At 30.9% G+C, this 20,068-nt stretch overlaps 1 protein-coding gene across 2 annotated transcripts; it reads right to left on the bottom strand.

Moving 5' to 3' along the window:
- Positions 1 to 737: 737 nt before the first annotated feature.
- Positions 738 to 17,569, bottom strand: LOC123269478 (protein gooseberry-like). 2 transcript variants are annotated; one of them, XM_044735204.1, is made up of 6 exons: positions 17,196 to 17,569; positions 11,891 to 12,204; positions 11,651 to 11,777; positions 3,233 to 3,404; positions 2,792 to 3,082; positions 738 to 1,207 (listed from the first exon to the last, which is right to left on the bottom strand). In XM_044735204.1, exons 1-6 carry the CDS (start codon positions 17,248 to 17,250, stop codon positions 943 to 945), a joined length of 1,224 nt encoding a protein of 407 aa, XP_044591139.1. In that variant the 5' UTR covers positions 17,251 to 17,569; the 3' UTR covers positions 738 to 942. The 2 variants fall into 2 exon arrangements, with proteins under 2 accessions (XP_044591139.1, XP_044591129.1); XM_044735194.1 differs by having other exon boundaries at positions 739 to 1,207; positions 11,651 to 11,780; positions 17,196 to 17,568.
- Between the last annotated feature and the right edge of the window lie 2,499 nt (positions 17,570 to 20,068).

Here is a 20,068-nt window from a genome sequence, read left to right as displayed (position 1 = left end):
GTTTAAAAGTCCTGAAAAAAGACAGAAAGCCTCGACTGAAGGGGGATAGGGATAGAAGGAAAATATAGATGGAATAAGAATAAGAAAGAAATAATAAAAAAATGAAAAGAATAGAAACCTTACGACCACCTACTTCGGCTACACAATAGAGCACAAATGCGTGGCGACAGCATCACCAGATATACGGCAGGATGATTGCTCGTTGTGCCAGCTAAACTCTCAACTTGGCCTCCGTCCTCCTTCTTAACTCATATTAGTATCAGATTATTTTTTTTTATTACGAAAAAAAAATAGAAAAAAGAAATAATTGATAAAATTTATATTATTTATTTTTTATTATATCAGTACAAACTTTAAACATTTTTTAATACAATTTATTAAAATAAAAAATGTTACAAAACATATGCAAAACATATGATATTTACAAAATATTAACTGGCCAATTAAATAGTCAGGAAATCACATTGATCGATAATTACTTATACTTATTAATATTATTATTATATTTTTGCCAATTAAAAATTATAAATCAATTTTATTTACATTTTATAGAAAATTATTTCTCTCTTATTTACATTATCATTTTTTGATAATAAATTTTCGAATAATAAACACGCGAATAACTGATAAATTGCAAAATATAATTATAATTATCTATTCGCTGTTATATGATATAAATTATTAATTACTAATTAATTAAAAATCTATAATAAAATATAAAGGCACTCGTGGTAAGTTTTCTACATCTATTTCATCAATTAATTATTAATTATCATTATTAATATTAATTATTTATTATTTACTATTATTATTAAATCCATAAATAAGTCACTGGTATCCAAAGTACATTAGTTAGTCAGTTAATAATTAATTAATTAATCAAATAGGAAATAAAGTTTATTGATAGATATGTTAAATTATCCGGGTAATTAATTTTCGATTTCAGTGAATGCGCCCGCAGACTTGTGAATCAATAGCGCCCAGGTACGGGTAACCGCTTTTGGCTTCACTCGGGCTGTGAGGTGTCACGTGATGATGATGATGCCCCATTCCGTTTGATACAGTAGTTGTTGTCCCTTGGACCATACAAGCGCTCATATTAGAACCTGTCGGACTGACATTGCCACCCAGACCTCCGAGATTTAGATTGCTCGGTGATAAATTTGATGTCAGGTTTGTACTTCCATAATGTGAACTATTAAAAAGGCTGTAACACAACAGTTGATATTAATAAGTAACTATTAAAAAAAAAAAATACATAATAACTTGTAAATATTCATGGATTATCAAAGTTTGAGTTGAGTTGGGTGCAGAACAGTTTTTGATACACATAAGAAAAAGCCGATTCTTAATCCTATTTTTCCTATTAAAAATTTTTTCTTAGAGTTGGACTGAGATTTATTTTTTTTATTAAAAAAAAATAATAATAATATCTGTGGAGAAGTATTTAAGATTTATATGTAATTAATCAATGTGAATATATATTGATCACAGTCGTGAAAGAAAAAGGAGAAGGTAATAATGCATTCCGTTAATTTAAAGACCGCGATAATATAAAATAAAGGGCCCAGTGTTTAGTTTATGAAATTTGATATTCTATATCGCAGGACCAATACAGCATATATATAGTCGAACTTATTAAAAATCTCCACATGTGTACGTATGTGCATGACAAGTAACCCTTAACTTGTGTGCGCGAAATTCTCCGACTTTAACTTTCCTCCAACTGTGCTATACGGTAAGCGCCGCATTTAGTTATTATATTCTGCGGTAAAAGCACTTTGATTATTTTTTACAGCCTTTTAAATGGTAACAAACATTTTTAAATACCTCGTAATATATTGTTATTAAAACCTACAGTATACATGTAGAAAAAAAAATTATTTTGAGATGAATAATACTTGTATCATGATTATTAAATTGGCTTAAAGGACTAGATTGAAAAAAGATATTTATTGACCTGAACAATGGCTTTTGTGGAAATTTGATTTAATTTAATGATACAAATGAATTGATAATTGACAGCCTGGGTATATAATAAATTAAAAAATCCGTGTGGGTATGCATGTATACATGTGTGTAGTTAATATAGATGGATTGAATAGGTACACCGAAAGTTTGAGGATGAGCGGAGTGAGTTGATTATGAGCCAGTAGCGTTTCATTATGGGCCTAGTAAGATAATTGCGGACCACACCGACGTCCGAGAGCGAGAGATGAACAAGAATTTCTCGACCGCCGAGTAGACTAACTCAACAGAGCTAAGCCATAATATGAGTAACTGTATACCTATACCTACACCGATCGAAGTAAAGCCTCTGGGTTTTAACAGTTGATACAAATTGTCTCAATTGTTCTGCACCTACATGTGTTTGCTGTTTTTTTTTGTTTTACATCCTCGGAATTAAAGTTGGTAATTACAGATAATTAATAAAAATTTGAAAAAAGTTACTTATTTTTTCGATAAATAAATTCTATTTTTACAAGTAAAAAATGAAATTTATTTTATATTTTTTTGTCGATCATTTAAACTCAACAAAAGGTTATAATTATCCATAAATTTATTTATTTAACATAAATGATTTTTAATTCAGTAAAAAAAAAGAACAAGTTAATTATCAAAAGAATTTTGTACAAAATTTATGAGTATATTTTTTGAGATTCTTTTAAAATTTTTCGACTTAATATCTCAAGAGGCGGACGATCAGGGTTCGATTCTCGAGCAGAGCAAAAATAAACTAAAATAATTTTTAAAAAATTGAAAAAATGTGAGCAATAAAAAAAAAACTTACCCGTAGTTTTCGGGTGTCGCTCGAGGCCACTGTTGCTGTGCAGCGCCGTAGTAGTTTTCACCATAATTGTAGTGTTGAGGATACCCCGCTGTGGTTGCTGCAGCCGCAGCTACTGAGGCCTGACCGTAGCTTTGGTAGCTGTCGGCACCACTTGGATACCCGTGCTGGGTTTGGAAGGATTGAAGACTCATCGTGTTGAAGGCATTCAACTGCTGGCTGTTCAGCTGTTTACGTAAACGCGCTCGCCGATTGCTAAACCACACTTGGACTCGTGCTTCTGTCAATTTAGTTCTGAAAAATACAAACAGCACGTTCGAATCATTTGTTATTTTTGCTATTGCTGAATCTACAGTTAGTACTTAATCCCATATTTCACAATTTATTTATTATGAAATAAATAGAGATCAAGGAAGAAAAAGCGTAATGCTTCATCATGCGTACTTTTGAGCCAATTCTTCTCTGGTATAAACGTCGGGGTACTGAGTCCTGTGGAAGGCAGCTTCAAGCTGTTCCAACTGTTCTCCGGTGAATGTTGTTCTGCTGCGTCTCTGCTTCCTCTTTAGCGCTATTCCCGGCTCACTCTCTATGTCGGAGTCATCACCGCTGCTACCACCTGCGGCAGAAATGCGGAAGAAATTCGTCAATCATGTGAAGAAGAATATAAATAAAACAAAATATTACACACTAGGAGATTCTGTTTTTATACAAACGGGGAAATAAGTGGGATAAAAAATTAATAAATGTAATATAAATTGTATAAAAAGGATTTAACATCAAGCATCTGTCGCAGTGAGTATATAAAAAATAAATGGTTAAATTTATCTAATTCTACGGCTCGTTATTATATTATAAAAGTAAGGGCTCTGGAAAATGGTAGATAGTTCTGAATAAGAAAAGTATGTTCATATACGGAGATAGAATGGCCAGATACAGGAAAATTCCTAGCTCACACAATCTTAGCGCACAAATGTAAGTAATGGTAATGTTGGATAGTATATAGTAGTATATGTGTATGTACATAAAAGTCGAGAGTTGAGACGTAGATGAGGAGTGTGGAATTCAAGTTCCAGCACGTGCTAGACGTCAGATACTGAAGATAGGAAGCGAATTGTTACCGCCCACAGTTCACACGCCCGAGACTGCAACCCACCATTAAATCCTTCGTGATTACAGCCGTTCGCTGGGTAACCTATACTAAACTAAAACACCGAAGAAATTAGGGTCCGTACGCCAACAGGAATTAAGTTCTTTGACATGTTGGATACCTTCCTAAGGCCTCTCACGTACGATGGACTTTGGTCATCAGCATTAAGTACCGATCAGCAATCTTGTCTTATTTTTACAATCATTATTTGTATGTAGGGGACATAAGACGCGAAATTATCATCATTGCAATGAATATTTTCTTTTGTATATAATATTGAAGAGAATAATCCTTAAATTTTCGAAATTTTTTCATAGATTGCTTCGTTTTTTTTGTTTGTAATTATAAATAAAATTTATGATATTATTACGTGGAATATCCTGTAAGCTCGAGCAATTTTAACCTACGCAAAATTTCACATAAACTAGGCTTAACGTTAAATTATAAACATTTTCTACTCTATATTTATTTTAATGCCGATCTCTTACGAACGGAAAAAGTATTTCCAATTTATCACGGGGTTGAGTAATAGTAATTGCAATGATAATAGTAATAATAATAATAATTATAACAATAATAATGATAATAAGAGTGTAAAGATAGACACTTCGATAAATGCGGAGATAAAGACATTGATTAGTTGAAAGTATAAATGGCTAATGAAGCGATCAGGAAAGACAGAAAGGCAGGGCCTCTGAATCAATAGGCCGAGCATCACCAGCAGCTTTATTCATATTTTATGTGTACACACACATACGAGCATGATAGCCGTCAGGGCGCGAAGAATAGTTAACTTGGTGCAGAGCAATATCAAGATAAAAGTAACTAAACCCGGTATACTATACGGCGAGTGGAGCATTTGCGCTCTACTCGCGAGCGGTAAGCAAGATTAAAGGCCATTGCGGTAGTCGTAAATCCTCGGCAATGCTTCGAGGGCATACAACTAAACACTACACAGCACAGCCGAGCTATATGCACTCTACCCACCCGATATATATGTATTCTTTTATATATTTTATACTGCCTCCAATAGCCTGACGATTTCCGCGACCCATCGTGCTATTAAGATCCTCTTATTGCTCTTTTCTCCTCACTCATTGCTTCAGCTTACTTCCTCTTATCAACTTTAAGCATTTTATTTTTATATTCTGTAGAGTTTTAAGATTTACACACGGAATAAAATAATCTGTGGAAATGACAGATATGGGAATGTTAAATTGACATGGCCAGATTTTGTTAGATTTGCAAAGAAAAACTGTCAAATTTACATAAATAATATGTGAAAATAACATAACCATAAGATGTCAGATTTACAGATAAAAACTGTCAAATTTACAGTAATAATATGTAAAAAGTTAATTAGGGGAGCCTGGGGCACGACGGTCCCCTTAACGGTTTTTGAAGGTTCAAGACGGTTTTTGCGGCTTTTAACTATCAAATTCGTTTATTTTCCGTCTGTTTCGAATAAATTAGTCGAAATTTTGCAAAAATCAAACAAAAATTTTTTTGTGGGGTACGACGGTCTTCTCCCCAAAAATCATATGAAAACAAATTTTATTTTTTAAGCCAATGTCATCAAAATCTAGATATTCTCCTCCCAGAAAACATCGTCGAGGGAAAACCACGATTCTTAAGTATCGCCCGAAGTCTTGAGTATCGCTGAGAACAAAGAAAAAAATCAAAATGAAGCAAAAAAAAGACCTCAGTTAAAAAAAAAAAAATTAGATTAAAACAAAAAAATTTGAAAAAATGCTTACATCTTTAAAAATGTCAATAGTTCACAAGATTCAAAGTTATTTCTTAATTATTGATATTTTTAAAGATGCACTGAGAAAAAAAAAATTTTTGTCTAGAAAAAAATTTCTTGGCTCAAAAATCGTTTAAGGTAGTACCTCCACGAAAAGCATATATCAAGAAATTTATGGAATTTTTTTTATCGAAAGATAAATATATTAATAATTCACCACCAAAATTTCAGATCAATTCACCGTACCGTTTTTGAGTAATTAATTTACAAAATTGCATCTTTTATACGTAGAGGTATATAGAGAGATGGTAAAGTTAGTATGAAATCTTCCGTACCACTCAAGTGATGCAAATAGATTTCATACTAACTTTACCATCTCTATACCCCTACGTGTCAAAGATGCAATTTTGAAAATTAATTATTCAAAAACGGTGCAGTGAATTGATCTGAAATTTTGGTGGTATATTATTAATATATTTTTCTTGCGATAAAAAAACTTCCATAAGTTTCTTGAAATATGCTTTCGTGGAGGTACTACCTTGAGATGAATTTTAGTTTTTTGACAAAAAATATCAATATTTATCATAATAAAATTTTTGCATTAATTTCGATGGATTTACAAACAAATAGGTTCACTTGAATTAAACAATAAATACTTCGATTAATTCGATCAATACTTGAGACAAGAAAATATGTTCTTGAAAATTATCAAGAATATATATTCTTGTGACAAGAAAATTTTCTCAAGAGTAGTACTTTTTTGTCAGTGTGTAAGCTGTCCCGATGTTACGCTCATTAAGAGCTTCCACTTGAGTACCCACATGCATTTTTGATATATTTTTCATATATACATATATATAATATATATAAATATACAAAATATATGAAAAATTGATGTGGGTACTCAAATGAAACGTCTTGATGAGTGTAACATCGGTATAAGTTTATATCTTTAAAACTGTCAATAGTTCATAAGATACAAGGTAATTTCTTAATTATGTATCTAGGGATAGAGCATTTTTGAATGCAGCCTACACAGAAAAAATGTTCTTGAATCAAGTATATATTTTTGAAGAGCTCAATATTCTTGGCTTGAGTAGAAAAATTCTTGATTTAAGAAAATTTTTCTTGATTTAAGGAAACTTTACTTAATTCAAGAATTTTTCGTCTTGATTCAAGACAATTACCCTCTTCAAAATTATATTCTTGGTTCAAGAATTTTTCTCTTGAATCAAGTTAATTTTTTTCTGTGTAAGTACTTATCATCATAAATTGACTATAGGTGAGAATGATATTAAATCATGAAAAGGCCCAACTCCAGGTCAAGACTTTTCCAACAATACCAAATTTAATCATAAAACCCATTTTATCATATAAATACACTGGCCACAGAATTTTGCTTATTCTCTTAACAGTATAGATAAATCTAATATTCATTATTATAGTTATATGTATCTTAATGCTTTTTACTTTCTATGGTTTGCAGATTTGAACAATTATTTTATGTGACCTAATTTTTTACCTAATTTTTCAGTTAAAACTTTAATTTTTAAAATATTTTTTGTTTATTGTTTACATTTCACGAAATGTGAAATTCTTACTCATAAATAACAAGTTCAATTTTTGTTTTAACATAAATTTAACTTTTTTTAAAAGTGAATTTCACATTTTTTTAATGACATTATTACATTGAAAAACTGTAAAATTAACAGTTTTAGATTGACAGTTTTCACAATGTGAAAATAACATTTTTAACTTTGTAAAATTGACATTTTTGGATTGACAGCGGTAAATCTGTAAATTTGACAGTTTTTTCTGTAATTTTGACAGAGTCTTTTTTTCCGTGGCAGCTCCAAGATGATAAACTACTTTTTAAATTCATTATTTTTACTTAATGTTTCAACTAATAAAAAATTGGGGACCATATTTTTTGGATTTAAATTGTAGACAATAATTATTTTGGGCTAAATCAAATTTTCTTGAGCGATGAAAAATTCCGATACTGTTTTGATTTTCCTCGGTAATTTTTTTGGTTTAAGCAAATATTTTTTCTGTGTAGAATTAAGTTCTAGTCATTTATTTTTTAAAATAATAATTCTAATAACTCATTAAGTTTTTTAGTAATTTTTTAAAATGATTCTTACTTTAATTTCTATCTTCCAAACAGCCATATATCATGTTTTTTGTAAACATACATTTTTCCAATAAGTGAATATAGTTGAAAGAAGATGGGTTTTTTCAAAAATCCTACAGAGGGTGGCAGTGGTAAATGGCTACTAAAAAAGGGGATGTTTTGGAAGAAAAACATTTTTTTTAGATTAAAAAATCATTCATTATATTTATTTACATGAATTTTTTCCAAGTGCTTTAACAAAAAATATGTACTTTAATTTTAAGTAACAGAACCAAATTATTAAACGAAATTTGTTTTTAAATAGTAATCTAAAATTCAAAATAACATAAAATTTCAATAATAACACGAAAATCAATAGAATAAATAAAACGTTACTTATTATTATTAAAAAACTTGGAAATTTACGAGCTATAACGGTGTTCCTAGCTTATAGCAGAATAATTGTATAAAATGATAACGTGTCTAAATCAATAGCAGATTTATTCAGTTTTAAGGATCGCTGATGGTGTGTTATTACCTATATTATCCAGAGTTATCATTCAAATAGATACAGATAGATAAAATATGGGCATATCAGTTTTATTATTTACTGAGTAGTCGGTCAGCTACTCTCGTGTCTGCCGGCTGGAACATCTTTTCTTCTCTCTATCTCCGCTATTTTTTAGTTTTATCTTTTAGTGGTATGTACTTACAGTGCCGCGTAGTATGTACTCAGTGAGTGTACCTACCACAATTCTTAGCTCTTAGCTCCTTTCTTCGGCGGCGCTCCTCGAGATTAGAGGAGGCAGGATCAAGCAGGAGGAGTTGCAGCAGCTCGGATGCAAGGGGACCACACGCCGCGAAAGACTGAGTTTATACTCATCTGCACCTCCGAGATATTTTTTTGCAAAAAGACTAAAGAGGTTATTTTTTCCGAGCGAACCGACTGCACTCGATAATTTCGAAATAAGCTCAAGGAAATATAAATAATGGTCTCATAGTATAATTCTGTAATTCCGCGTGTTTTCTTCGGATAAAGTTATTATTTTTTTTGCTTTGCTTTTACACAGAAAAAAATGATTTGCGAAAATTACAGAAATGGTAATGGAAAAATTACACGGATATTTTAAATTATATTTACAAAAAAAAACAGTCTAATATTGAAATATGAATTTGTAAAATTTACTCCGGTAAATAATTGTAGGGGAGAGTGGGGTATAATGGCCCCCCTTCAAAATTTGGTCAAAAAAAATTTTTTTTCTTTTTTTACCAATAAATTATTATAAATTTGATATATTTATATATTTTTGAGCTAATATATTATACCTGGGGTATAACGGCCCCCCTTCAAAATTTGGTCAAAAAATATTTTTTTTTTTTTTCACCAAATTATCATAAATTTTCAAAAACGTAACAATAATAATATTTTCAAATAAAGTCTCAAATGTAAATTATTTGCAATTATTAAATTATTTATTATTTATATTATTAAATCCTAAGAAAATTATTAATTGTTTGATTAGTTATGATAAATTTTCATAAAACGTAACAAAATTAAAATGCTTAAACAAAACATTAAATGTAAACTATTTACAATTAATAAATTATCTATTTTATATTATTAAATCCTAAGAAAATTATTAATTGTTAGATAATTTATAATAAATTGTAATAAAACGTAACAAAATTAAAATCTTTTAACAAAACATCAAATGTAAATTATTTACAATTAATTAATTATTTTTCACAATAGTGACAAATATATTCTTCAGAATAACCTTTATCGATTCCCGCACAGGAATCATGGGACCATTTCTTGCAACTTTTGCACTGAATCCACGATTCAGTGGATTTTTAATAAAGTCCATTGTAGTAAAGGCAATGACAATCATTTTTTCCATTTTTTGAGCCTTTATTTTAAAATTTTGTTTTTTTTTATTTGACTATTTTTTGTTTTTGAGTTACTTTCTTCTTAGCTTCACTTCTATTTTTTCTTTCATCATGTTCTTTTACATTTTAGCGGCAATTTCAAATTTAAATTTAGCAGGAGTATGATGATTTTCATGGCAATTGAATAACCATTATAATTATAATTATTTTTTAGAAAATAAAAGAGGCTAGGGGCGGAAAGAAACGAGGTGCATTAGGTATAGCAGTTATTTTTCGAATGATAGTGAAATCTAGAGAGTGATAAAAATAAGGGAATACTTTTATATTTTCAAAGTATTTTTAACCCTTACCGGCCACACCTCACCCAGGCCACATAACGGCCACATGGGGTAACTCATTACCCCACGCTGAAAAACCCGGTTGGACAAAATGTGTACATGTTTTGAGACTTTTAATTAATTGTGTCATGTTCGTTGACAAGTTCTTCAATATTCCTAATGGTTTAAAACTTGGTTAATTTATAGATCACATAAGTCAAAATTTTGGAAAAATATTTTTTTTTTGCAAAAAATTTCACTTCTCAGATTCACGGCATATGCCGTTTATTGCATTTATTTGAAAGTTTCAAGACCTCTAATTCCACTTTTTTTAAGCCTGGGGTAACTAGTCACCCCGTGTGGCCGGTAAGGGTTAATGGTGGAAAAAAAAAATTTTTTTTTATCATTTTTGGTGGGGGCCGTTATGCCCCAGAAAAAAAAATTTTTTTTTACCATTTTTTGGTGGAGGCCGTTATGCCCCAGAAAAAAAAAAAATTTTTTTTCAAGAATTTTTCCAAAATTTTGGTAAATTCGTTCATCGTAGAGCAAAGGTAAACTAATAAGATGTTAAAAAACCACAAAAAGTAATAATCGGCTTAGGGGGGCCGCTCTGCCCCACCCTCCCCTATTTATAAAGAAAAACTGTTAAATTTTCAAAAACGGATTTGTAAAAATAACAAATCCGTAAAAAATTTTTGATATAACATTAAATGTTCATTTTAAAATTTTTTTATAGAATTTTGGTCATAAATAATTTTATTTACACTGAAGAAATAATTAATTTATGAAAAAAATTTCTTTAACAGAAATTTTGAACCAAATAAATTTTTTTTTATTTTCAATATAATTTAACATAGTGTATTTAATTGTTCCAATGTCAATTTCTAAAAATGTATGTTTGACATCCATGTTTTGACAGGATTAAAACTGTAAATTCAACAAACTTTACTTTAATTTTCTTAGGAATTTTTTTTCCGTCTATCCCTGTTTAAAAATATTCATTGAAAAAAATTAAAAAAATTCGCTCTATGCAAATTATATATCTATAGATATATACTTAGAAATTGAAGTCAATTGGAATTATTGAAAAAAATTCAAATATCATGACAATGAATATTTTCAAACAGGAATATTAACACATATGCTCAGAATGTGCAAGTTTTAATCTAATGCATATATACGTCATTGTAGCATATAGCATACTCTCCTAATCAAATGTGAAATTTTCAGGCGAGAAGATAATAAACTTAAGACATTCGCGCTCACCGCGGGACGTCTAATATATTTCTCAGTAAAGAAAGAGAAAGATATAAAAGTGTGTATGTATATGTATATATATGGCTGCTGATGTTTCACCGGCGTCCTAATAAATATAACGCGGAATCCTCTTTATAAATGCCGACATGATTTTCTGCTAAACCCTGAGCCTTATAGGCATGTATTGTGTTCTAAAAATTACATTACAATAAATTCCGGAATTAATTTTAAAAGCATTTTTGGAAATTTTATTTTTTAAATTATTTAGTGTTTACAAACATTTCCGGAAAAGATTTCAAGCAAGCTACAAGAGCTTCTGAGTAAATTAGTTACGAAAGTATGACCAAGGAAGCATGTATGTATAACAATAAAAAAAATAAAATAAACGTACCGAGAATTCCATCAATAGAATGATTGCGTCTTGGATCATCACCGGGACGTGTTTGGCTCGTTGGTCCACGTAAGAGCCTCGAGATGCTTGATACTGACGGCACCGACGTTTTGTCACAGACTCCTTCCTGCTAACAAAACCGAAATGGACCAGTTAGTATAATTTGGCAATTTTTTAATTAATTTTTCTTTGAAATTTTTTAAATAATTTTTTAATTGATAAAATGTTTTATCCGCGGACCTTTATCAAGTGGTCCCGAATTTCCCAGGTGAAAATTCCGGGCTTCTCTCGCTTAAGATTTTCGATCTTAGCCTCGACTTCTGGAGTAGCGACGCGCGGTTTACTGCCACCAATTACACCAGGTTTAATAGATCCTGTTTCTTGGTATCTGTTGAGTATCTTCGAGACACAGCCGTGAGACACGCGTAGTTGTCGCGAAATAACACAGGGTCTTACACCAGCAGCTGCCATTTCGACAATCTTGAGCCGTATGTGGTTCGGCAAAGGACGACCATTGATGAACACGCCGCCCAATTGATTAACTCGTCCTTGTCCTGAAAGAAAATATTTTTTATATTATATTATTTTAATAAGAATTGGTAATATTTTTTTAGAGTTTTTAGCAGAATTGAACAATAAAAAATAATGAGTGATCTTTGCTGGGGGTTTTTATGAAAATGTTGCTGCTAGTAATGACTCTTCATTAGTTTTATAATGCAATTACCGGGTAAAATAATATAAACAAAATATTATACGGCCGGGCGAGTGTTTAAATGCGGGAAAGAAAGTGAATGAGACAGGGACGGGGTATGGGACAGGGGAGAGGATCGCGTGCAGAGGATCTTGCAAAAGACAAGTCCAGTTGCGCATCACGAGTCAAAGAAAATCTTTTTACCTATCCATCCAGCGAGTTACGGCTGTGGTTTTGCTGTTTTAATACGTATAAGCAGTAAATTTACTTTTACCTCTTTTATTTATTTATTTTATGCGATGCATTTAATTTTATTTTTTACGGATTAACTTACCCAAGGACTCTAACTCTTTACATATAATACATAAACTTTTCTTTCCCAGTTTCTAATTACGTATATGTTTAAATTAACGAACAAAAAATAATAGTCATACTTAATAATAATCTATTCAAAGATTTCTTTAATTAACGTTAGCTCTAAATAAACTCTGGCATTTATTTTTTTCCAATCAATAAATAAATAAATAACTAAATCAACGAACACATAAATTATAATGGGTATAAACTTAAAATATACTGCGGCGATATATTTTATGAAAGTAGATTTAGCTGTTTCAATACTAGACAGACTTATCACTGCAGTGACTTTATGAGGCTACGAGTAATTGAATACGATAAAAAGCTATTGTTTATCAGCCTTCGGATTTGTTTTTTATGTTTTTGTAATGTTCATTCGCGAGAATGAAAAATTTATTTATTCAACAGGTCAAAAATATCTATGAACATTTAATATTCCGTGAAAAAATTCTCTGACATGGCTGGATGTATCCTTATATGGCCTATTATAGGTTGATACGTCCGTACATGACTTTTGATAATTACACTGAAAAAAAAATTAACTTGATTTAAGAGAAAATTTTTTAAACCAAGAAAATCATTTTGAAAAACTTTATTGTCTTGATTTAAATAAAAAAATTCTTACTGATAAATTTTTCTAAATCAAAAAATTTTTTATTTTGATTCAAGACAACCTAACTCTTGAAAATAATTTTCTTTTTAATCAAGGGTAGTATTGAAAAACTCCGAGGGAGGACACACGGTCGTTGAATCATCAGAGAGTTAAGTTATAAAAAAGTTTGGAAAATCCAAAAGTGCACGCTTTATAATCTCATTTTTCACAATAAAATTGATTAAAATAAAAGATAAAAAGCAAAATAATAAAAAACAGAAAATTCTGCTATGGTTTAGTGGCGCCATAACTCTAAGGTGAGGAAAAAAAACACTATAATAAAATGTATAGATAGATATACAAAAGAATCCACAATCATATATTAGTTTTTTATAAATAATAATTTAACGCTAGTGAATTGAACGCTCATATTAATTGAAAAAATCCGTCGTGTGTTACTTTAGATAATAAAAAAAAAAAATTATTCCGGTACGATCATTTTTTCGACCAATTTCCTTGCCACATACACCCATCCATACACTGACGTCTAGAAAATATGTTTAGTGTTATTATTTACTATGTTAAACAAAAAATTGTTATTGAAATATATTTTATGTTCCTGACAAATAATTTGACTTGATATAAGTGTGCTCATATTAACCTGTAAGTGCGATATAAATAACAACAAATCAATTTCAGTTTCGAGAAAACTACTCTTTTTGAAATGTCGAGAGTACAGCGTAACCTCAATTGAGGTTATAACGCTTCGCTTATGAGGCGTGCAATAAAAAATCAGGCCAGACTAGCCATTTCAGAAAATTTTTTCACTAATTATGATATCATGACTATAATCTATTATATACTTTTTAATTAATTGATTAAAATTACGCTATAAATAATCATTGATAAATTATCTGCATCATTAAATTTCTCTAATATTTTACCGAACTGAGTGTAGAAATAAATGAAGAACATAAACTCAAGAAGCAACCATAAAGCACATCGCAAGTATTCGCGCTCGAGGTATGCGATAATAAATATAATCAAACACAAAACAAATTAAATAGCAATTAACGATTCACTCAGCCAAGTTCTTATAAATATATTTAATACTTTTGTTAACTAATGTAAAATGTAATGAAATACCCTGGAGATCAACGACACTACCTCCCATAAAAACGATCTCATAACTAGGGAGAAATTGCATAAGGAAGTCATCTCGATCCACCAGAAAATTATAATGATTATCATTATTATTATCACTATAAATTTCTTAATCTACAATTTGCCATTTGAGTAAACGCGTGTCTGAAACCGTATTTCAAATCTATAGCAATTCAGATTGCATAGAGCCATGCAATGCATGATCATCATCTCCATCTACATCTGCATCATCTACACATTACACACAATATATTAGTATATATCCAGGCATAGTATAGTCATAGCCATACCCAGATGAGATGAGAGTAAAGTAGAGTCAGAACGTGAGCGCTAAATGCAGAATTGAACAGGCTGGACACCTCTCAGATGACGTCAGTGAAGCCGCGGGGCCCGCCGGGATTACAGGCGAGATCAAAAGGCACCGCCTGACCGACGCGTTGGGTGCGCAAACGCGGACACCGCGTTCTACTCTGGGCCCCAAAGCGTGTTCAGACCCAAAGCCAAACCAGAAAAACCCACCAGCACACTCGAGCCAGTTACAAACACACATGAGGGCTCATCCATGTATTTATAAAATACATCCACACATAAAAGACTAGGTAAAGGCAAAGATAAAGGCAAAGGTACAAAAGATAGACCGATGATGACAACAATGAGATCTAATACAAGACAACGCCCAGCTCATTTCATTTCGATCCACAGATCGGTTACTTTTTACAATAAAAAACTATTACGAATTCACATAATTCATGTAATCATGTTGCCCACTTGTCCCTATTCCAATTTATTAAATTATTATTTACTGTATAAGCAACTCAACCATATAAAGTACAGTATAACATGAATATTGAGTAAAATAAAATAAAAATAATGAAATGAAACGGTTGCAAAAGATAACCATCGCAGTAACCAATAATTTGTTTTTTTATTTATTCCTCCAGCTTGTTTTTATTCTTAAGCATTCATCAAACATTTAATTGCCATCATTCATATACGATATTAAGGATTCGAGAGACATTAAATGGATTCGCGTATGTGCTGTGCACTTAAAACATCATCGGTTTGAATCTGTGCAGCGTTAAAAGAACAGTTGAGTCATTTACTTATCAACACTTGTATTATATTATATTTACGTATCTACATGTGTGTTTATTTATATTTATTTATTTGTTTGTTCCCGAAAGTTAATACGAAATAATAGGAGCTCAGTTGGCAGTCTGGTCCATATATAACGCGCGTACTACGCGTTAAATAATTACGGGTTGTTTTCGCCAAAATTACATGCCTCGAGAATTTACAAGCGTTCGATGATGATGCGGTGTCTTCTTAAAGTCGCTTATCCTTTGCTTCCTTCCGCAATTAGGTTACACTTTTAACTCCTTCTTTCTCTTATTTTTCTTCCTTTCTTATCTCTTCTCTTGTCTTTCAATTTCGGCAGCGTATTATTTATAAAGAGGTAAACGAGAGGGAAGAAAGAGCCAGATAGAAAGAGAGAGAGAGATGGAGACCACCCTGGTTCCCCGGTAAATGCAGTTCAACCCGGGCTTTTAAAATAAAACGACATACGCGATAAAATAATTTAGAATATGAATTATTGATAACCGGCAATTGATTTCCAGCTATCATGCTAATAGTCGTGATGAGCGTGAACAAAAAGCTGACTTGCCAAAACCCAAGGGGAAGATTTTTATTCAAGCCTCGAGTCCAGTCATTTTTTTTTTTTATATTTTGTACACAACAGGAGCTGTAATTTTTTCTTTTTTTTTAGTGGTAATTAATCCAAAGTTTCTCTAATTTAATGTCTCGCAGTTAATTTTGAGCTTACGGAGAGATTCAAGGGTATCTTATAGGAGGAGACGCGTACAATAACTGACTGAGCACAAGTAAGAATAAAAAAGGATCGAGTACGTGCAGGACGCATGTACTTAGAGATATACACGATGTGAGTTTCAAGCTGGCTGGGCTTCAATCAACGTGCCGTCGCCTCAGGGCAATCCGATATCAGACATTAGATACCCACGTCCGAACATGCTGTTCCACCGCCCACCGCGTAGTACCACGACTTTATTTCTTGTAAACGCACTCTACATTTTTTATCATAAACGTTTCATTTATTCATTTTTACTCCGATAAATTGTACCAATCTGCTCATATTAGTTGTATACCCTTAATTTATTTTGTCTTTTGGATTTTATTTGATTTAATAATAAATAAAAGGTGACTTCAACATCTGTCTAAGAAATCAAAAATATAATTTACAATTATAATTCAGCAAATTATTTAAGTGGCGACGAGGTCAATCTTTTATGGACTGTCATTATGAGTTTATGGCGATGATAATAAAATAAAATATTATTTTTTTAGTATAATAATAAATTAGCAGTGATGTAAGAATTCTCTGCCGACGGCTGACTCCAATTTGCTTAACGGGCTATTAATGTCTTTTGAATAATTGGTTAATTTTTAAGTAATTATTTCTATACTTATTCATTTTTTTTAGTTTGTGATTTAAATCAATTTTCGTTTTTAAATTACGCCAAATTTGATGGATGATTGTTGGTAATTGAGATTGATATTTGACACTGAGAATTGCAGACTGCAAATAATTTTATAGTTAAAAAAAAAAAAAATTTGGAGCATTTATTTTTGATAAAAGTTAGCACCAAAAATTGACCGCTTTTTATTTGAATGAAAAAAAAATTTTTATTTAATAAAATTTGTTAATAACAATGAATAAATACCTTGAAAAGGATATCCAGTGAAGTACGGTGTCATGTTGAGGGTACTAACAGCCATTTAGTGTTTAAAATAAAAAATAAAAAATCACAACACCAACCAAAGTTTTAAATTGCTTAAATAAAAAAAAAAATTAAATCACTTGTTGAGTGTTCACGAACTCGAACGACTTATTAATCAATATCAAAACTCAATCAAGAATTCTAAAATAATTGATGATGATGATGATGATGACGATGACGATAAATTTAAATATTTATTGTATTGTTATTGTCGTCGTTAATGCGGAGTGAAATTGAGAAAAGTGTGGAAGTTTTCTTGAGAAGAAAAGTAAAATAGACCTGCTAAGCTCGGGGTCTCAGCTCCAACTGGATCCAGAAGGGGAATCTCAGCCAGTGATCTCTCTTGGCTGTATCGCGACCAAAGAGAGACCACCCGGGAAAAAGGTAGGCTGCTGAGGCGTCGTAAAAAGAGAGACTCCGCCTCTTCCTCGGGTTTTGGAGCGCGGAATTGTGAGTCGGACAGAACAAGAAGTCAAGAACAAGTTTAAGACGATGTATGCTAGACGGAGACGGAAAACCAAAGGAGCGAGATCGAGATGCTGTGGTGATGGTAAACCGCGAAAGAAATCAAAGGACCACGCGCGTACTGCTCTTTTATTCACCAAGCTGAGCATTGGTTTGTACTACTGTTATTGTTTATTTCTTCCTTTTTTGCGTTTTTTAGCTCGATGCTTGAGAGGAGGTCTCAGGTTTTGCTCCGCCCGAGGTTTCCACCTACTCCCACGCGCTGTTATCTTGTATTTTACGAGTGTATTTATGCGGATATTTATCATTTTTATGTAAGCTTTAATATAATGTTTGTTATTAGTTAAAGTTATTACTTAGAACACTTAAGTTTGAACAAAAACAAATTTTTTTTAATTTTCTGCTAATGATAGTAATAGTTATCTATTTTATAAGCCTGACAAAAAGTCAAAAATTCGGTCGTCATACTTTGATTTTTCGGGCTATCTATGACTAATCTTCATTCTTTTTGGAAAAAGCTTGTTTTGGTAATCAGGCGTCACAGGCTTATTCTTAATATTGCATAGTGGTTTTTGGAAAAGATATCCTTTGAATGGTTTTACTTTAAAATTTTCTTTGGATCGTAACAATGGAAAATTTTTAATCCTCTACTGAAAAATTGATTGTTATAGAAATCAAGTTGCGGTATTTTCTGTAAGAATTTTATTTTGACGTTGATGTTTAATTTTATTTTTATTTTTTATTGATGTGAAATCTTTGAGAATATATGCTTTGAGTTATGCTTTTTGAAAATTTTGATTTTGTGACAAGATTAAAAGTTAAAGTTCGATGTATTGTTAATTTTCTGAAAAAATTTTAATTTTTTATCTTGTATATTAATAAAATTTTTCTGTTTCAAAGAATATTTTTTATTTTTTTGTTAAATCTAAAAAATTGCATTAAGGATAATAGAATTAAATTTTTTAACAATAGAATTAAATTATTTAATAAAAAATTATTGTTTTCTAATCCCATCAAGGTGTTTTAATAAAACTTTATATAGTATTCAATAATTAAAATAATTTTACATTTTCTTTTTGGAGTAACAAAATTTTGAAAAAATTATTCTAAAAACAATTGTTTCTTCCAAATAAATATTTGATTAAAAAAATGTTTTAAATTTTATTTTAAGAACAATGTATTCGCAGACTTTTTGTTTGAAAATTTTTTTCCAAAGTCTAATTTTAATTAAAGTCTTTGCCCTGAAATTTATTATTAAACTCATAACTATTTGTAAATAATGCTGTGACAATATATTTCTATAGTTTTTAATATATAAAAAAGGGTAAGTACATAAGTATACTATATACTTATAAAAAGTAATACATAGAAGGATGAATGGATGAAAACGGTATAGAGACACGTGTCGTGATTGTAGTTTATGAGGAGCTGATTGCAGAAGCGTGGGACGGGTGCAGACATGAGTTGGTATGGATGTCACGTGATTCTATTTTCTTTTCTCCACACATATGCCCCCGTATAGCATATAACACATGCGCTTATGTTTGTATCCAGGTCCAATATGAGTTAAAAGTTGGTTAAAAAAAAAAAAAAAAAAAAAAAAAGGGGCAAATATTAAACATAATATAAGCGAGATAAGAATTAAGGCTGCAGTTTGTCGGTGTGTCTCAGTGTTTCATAATCATTAAGATATGCATTACGGCATAATGACGAGAGAAGTGCGACATCGAGTCGGTTGTGTACCGTATCTGATTAGGAACTTGGCGTTGGCCGGCAAAAGCACAACTACATACTGTAATAAGCAAATATGTTATTTTATTGGCCGCTGAGAGATGACTGTATGATAAATTAAATTATAAAATCCAGGTTTATTCTCACCGATGACAGATGACAGTTTTTAATGTATTTAATATTTACTTACGAGCTTCTACTCCCACTATCCGCTATTCACCTCCAACACCGACTTTCTTAAGTGATTTATCGCGCTCTAATTTTATTTCATTTGTCGTTGACATATTAGTCCAAATTAATTAACTGTCAGCCTTTATCTTTGTAAGCACATGAGAGTTATTAGAGTATCAATATTTTTTTTTAAGGGTTCTGGATTAAAATTATTTTACCAAAAAGTGATTTAGACCTCAAACAGTTAAGAGTCAAGTCTTATTTAGTTTTCAATTTTAATATTATACGAGTTAATTGATTAAATAATAAAAATCCATGTACAATATGTAAGGTAAAAGCCCCAATATATGATCATGTACCAGTATATGATCACCCCATGTATTTGTATATCTATATTCACAAATATAGATATACAAATACATGGAGTGATCATATATTGGGGCTTTTAC

Source organism: Cotesia glomerata, linkage group LG1 (assembly GCF_020080835.1).
Source record: "Cotesia glomerata isolate CgM1 linkage group LG1, MPM_Cglom_v2.3, whole genome shotgun sequence".
NCBI lineage: Eukaryota > Metazoa > Arthropoda > Insecta > Hymenoptera > Braconidae > Cotesia > Cotesia glomerata.
This window is presented reverse-complemented; position numbering and strand designations above follow the sequence as displayed.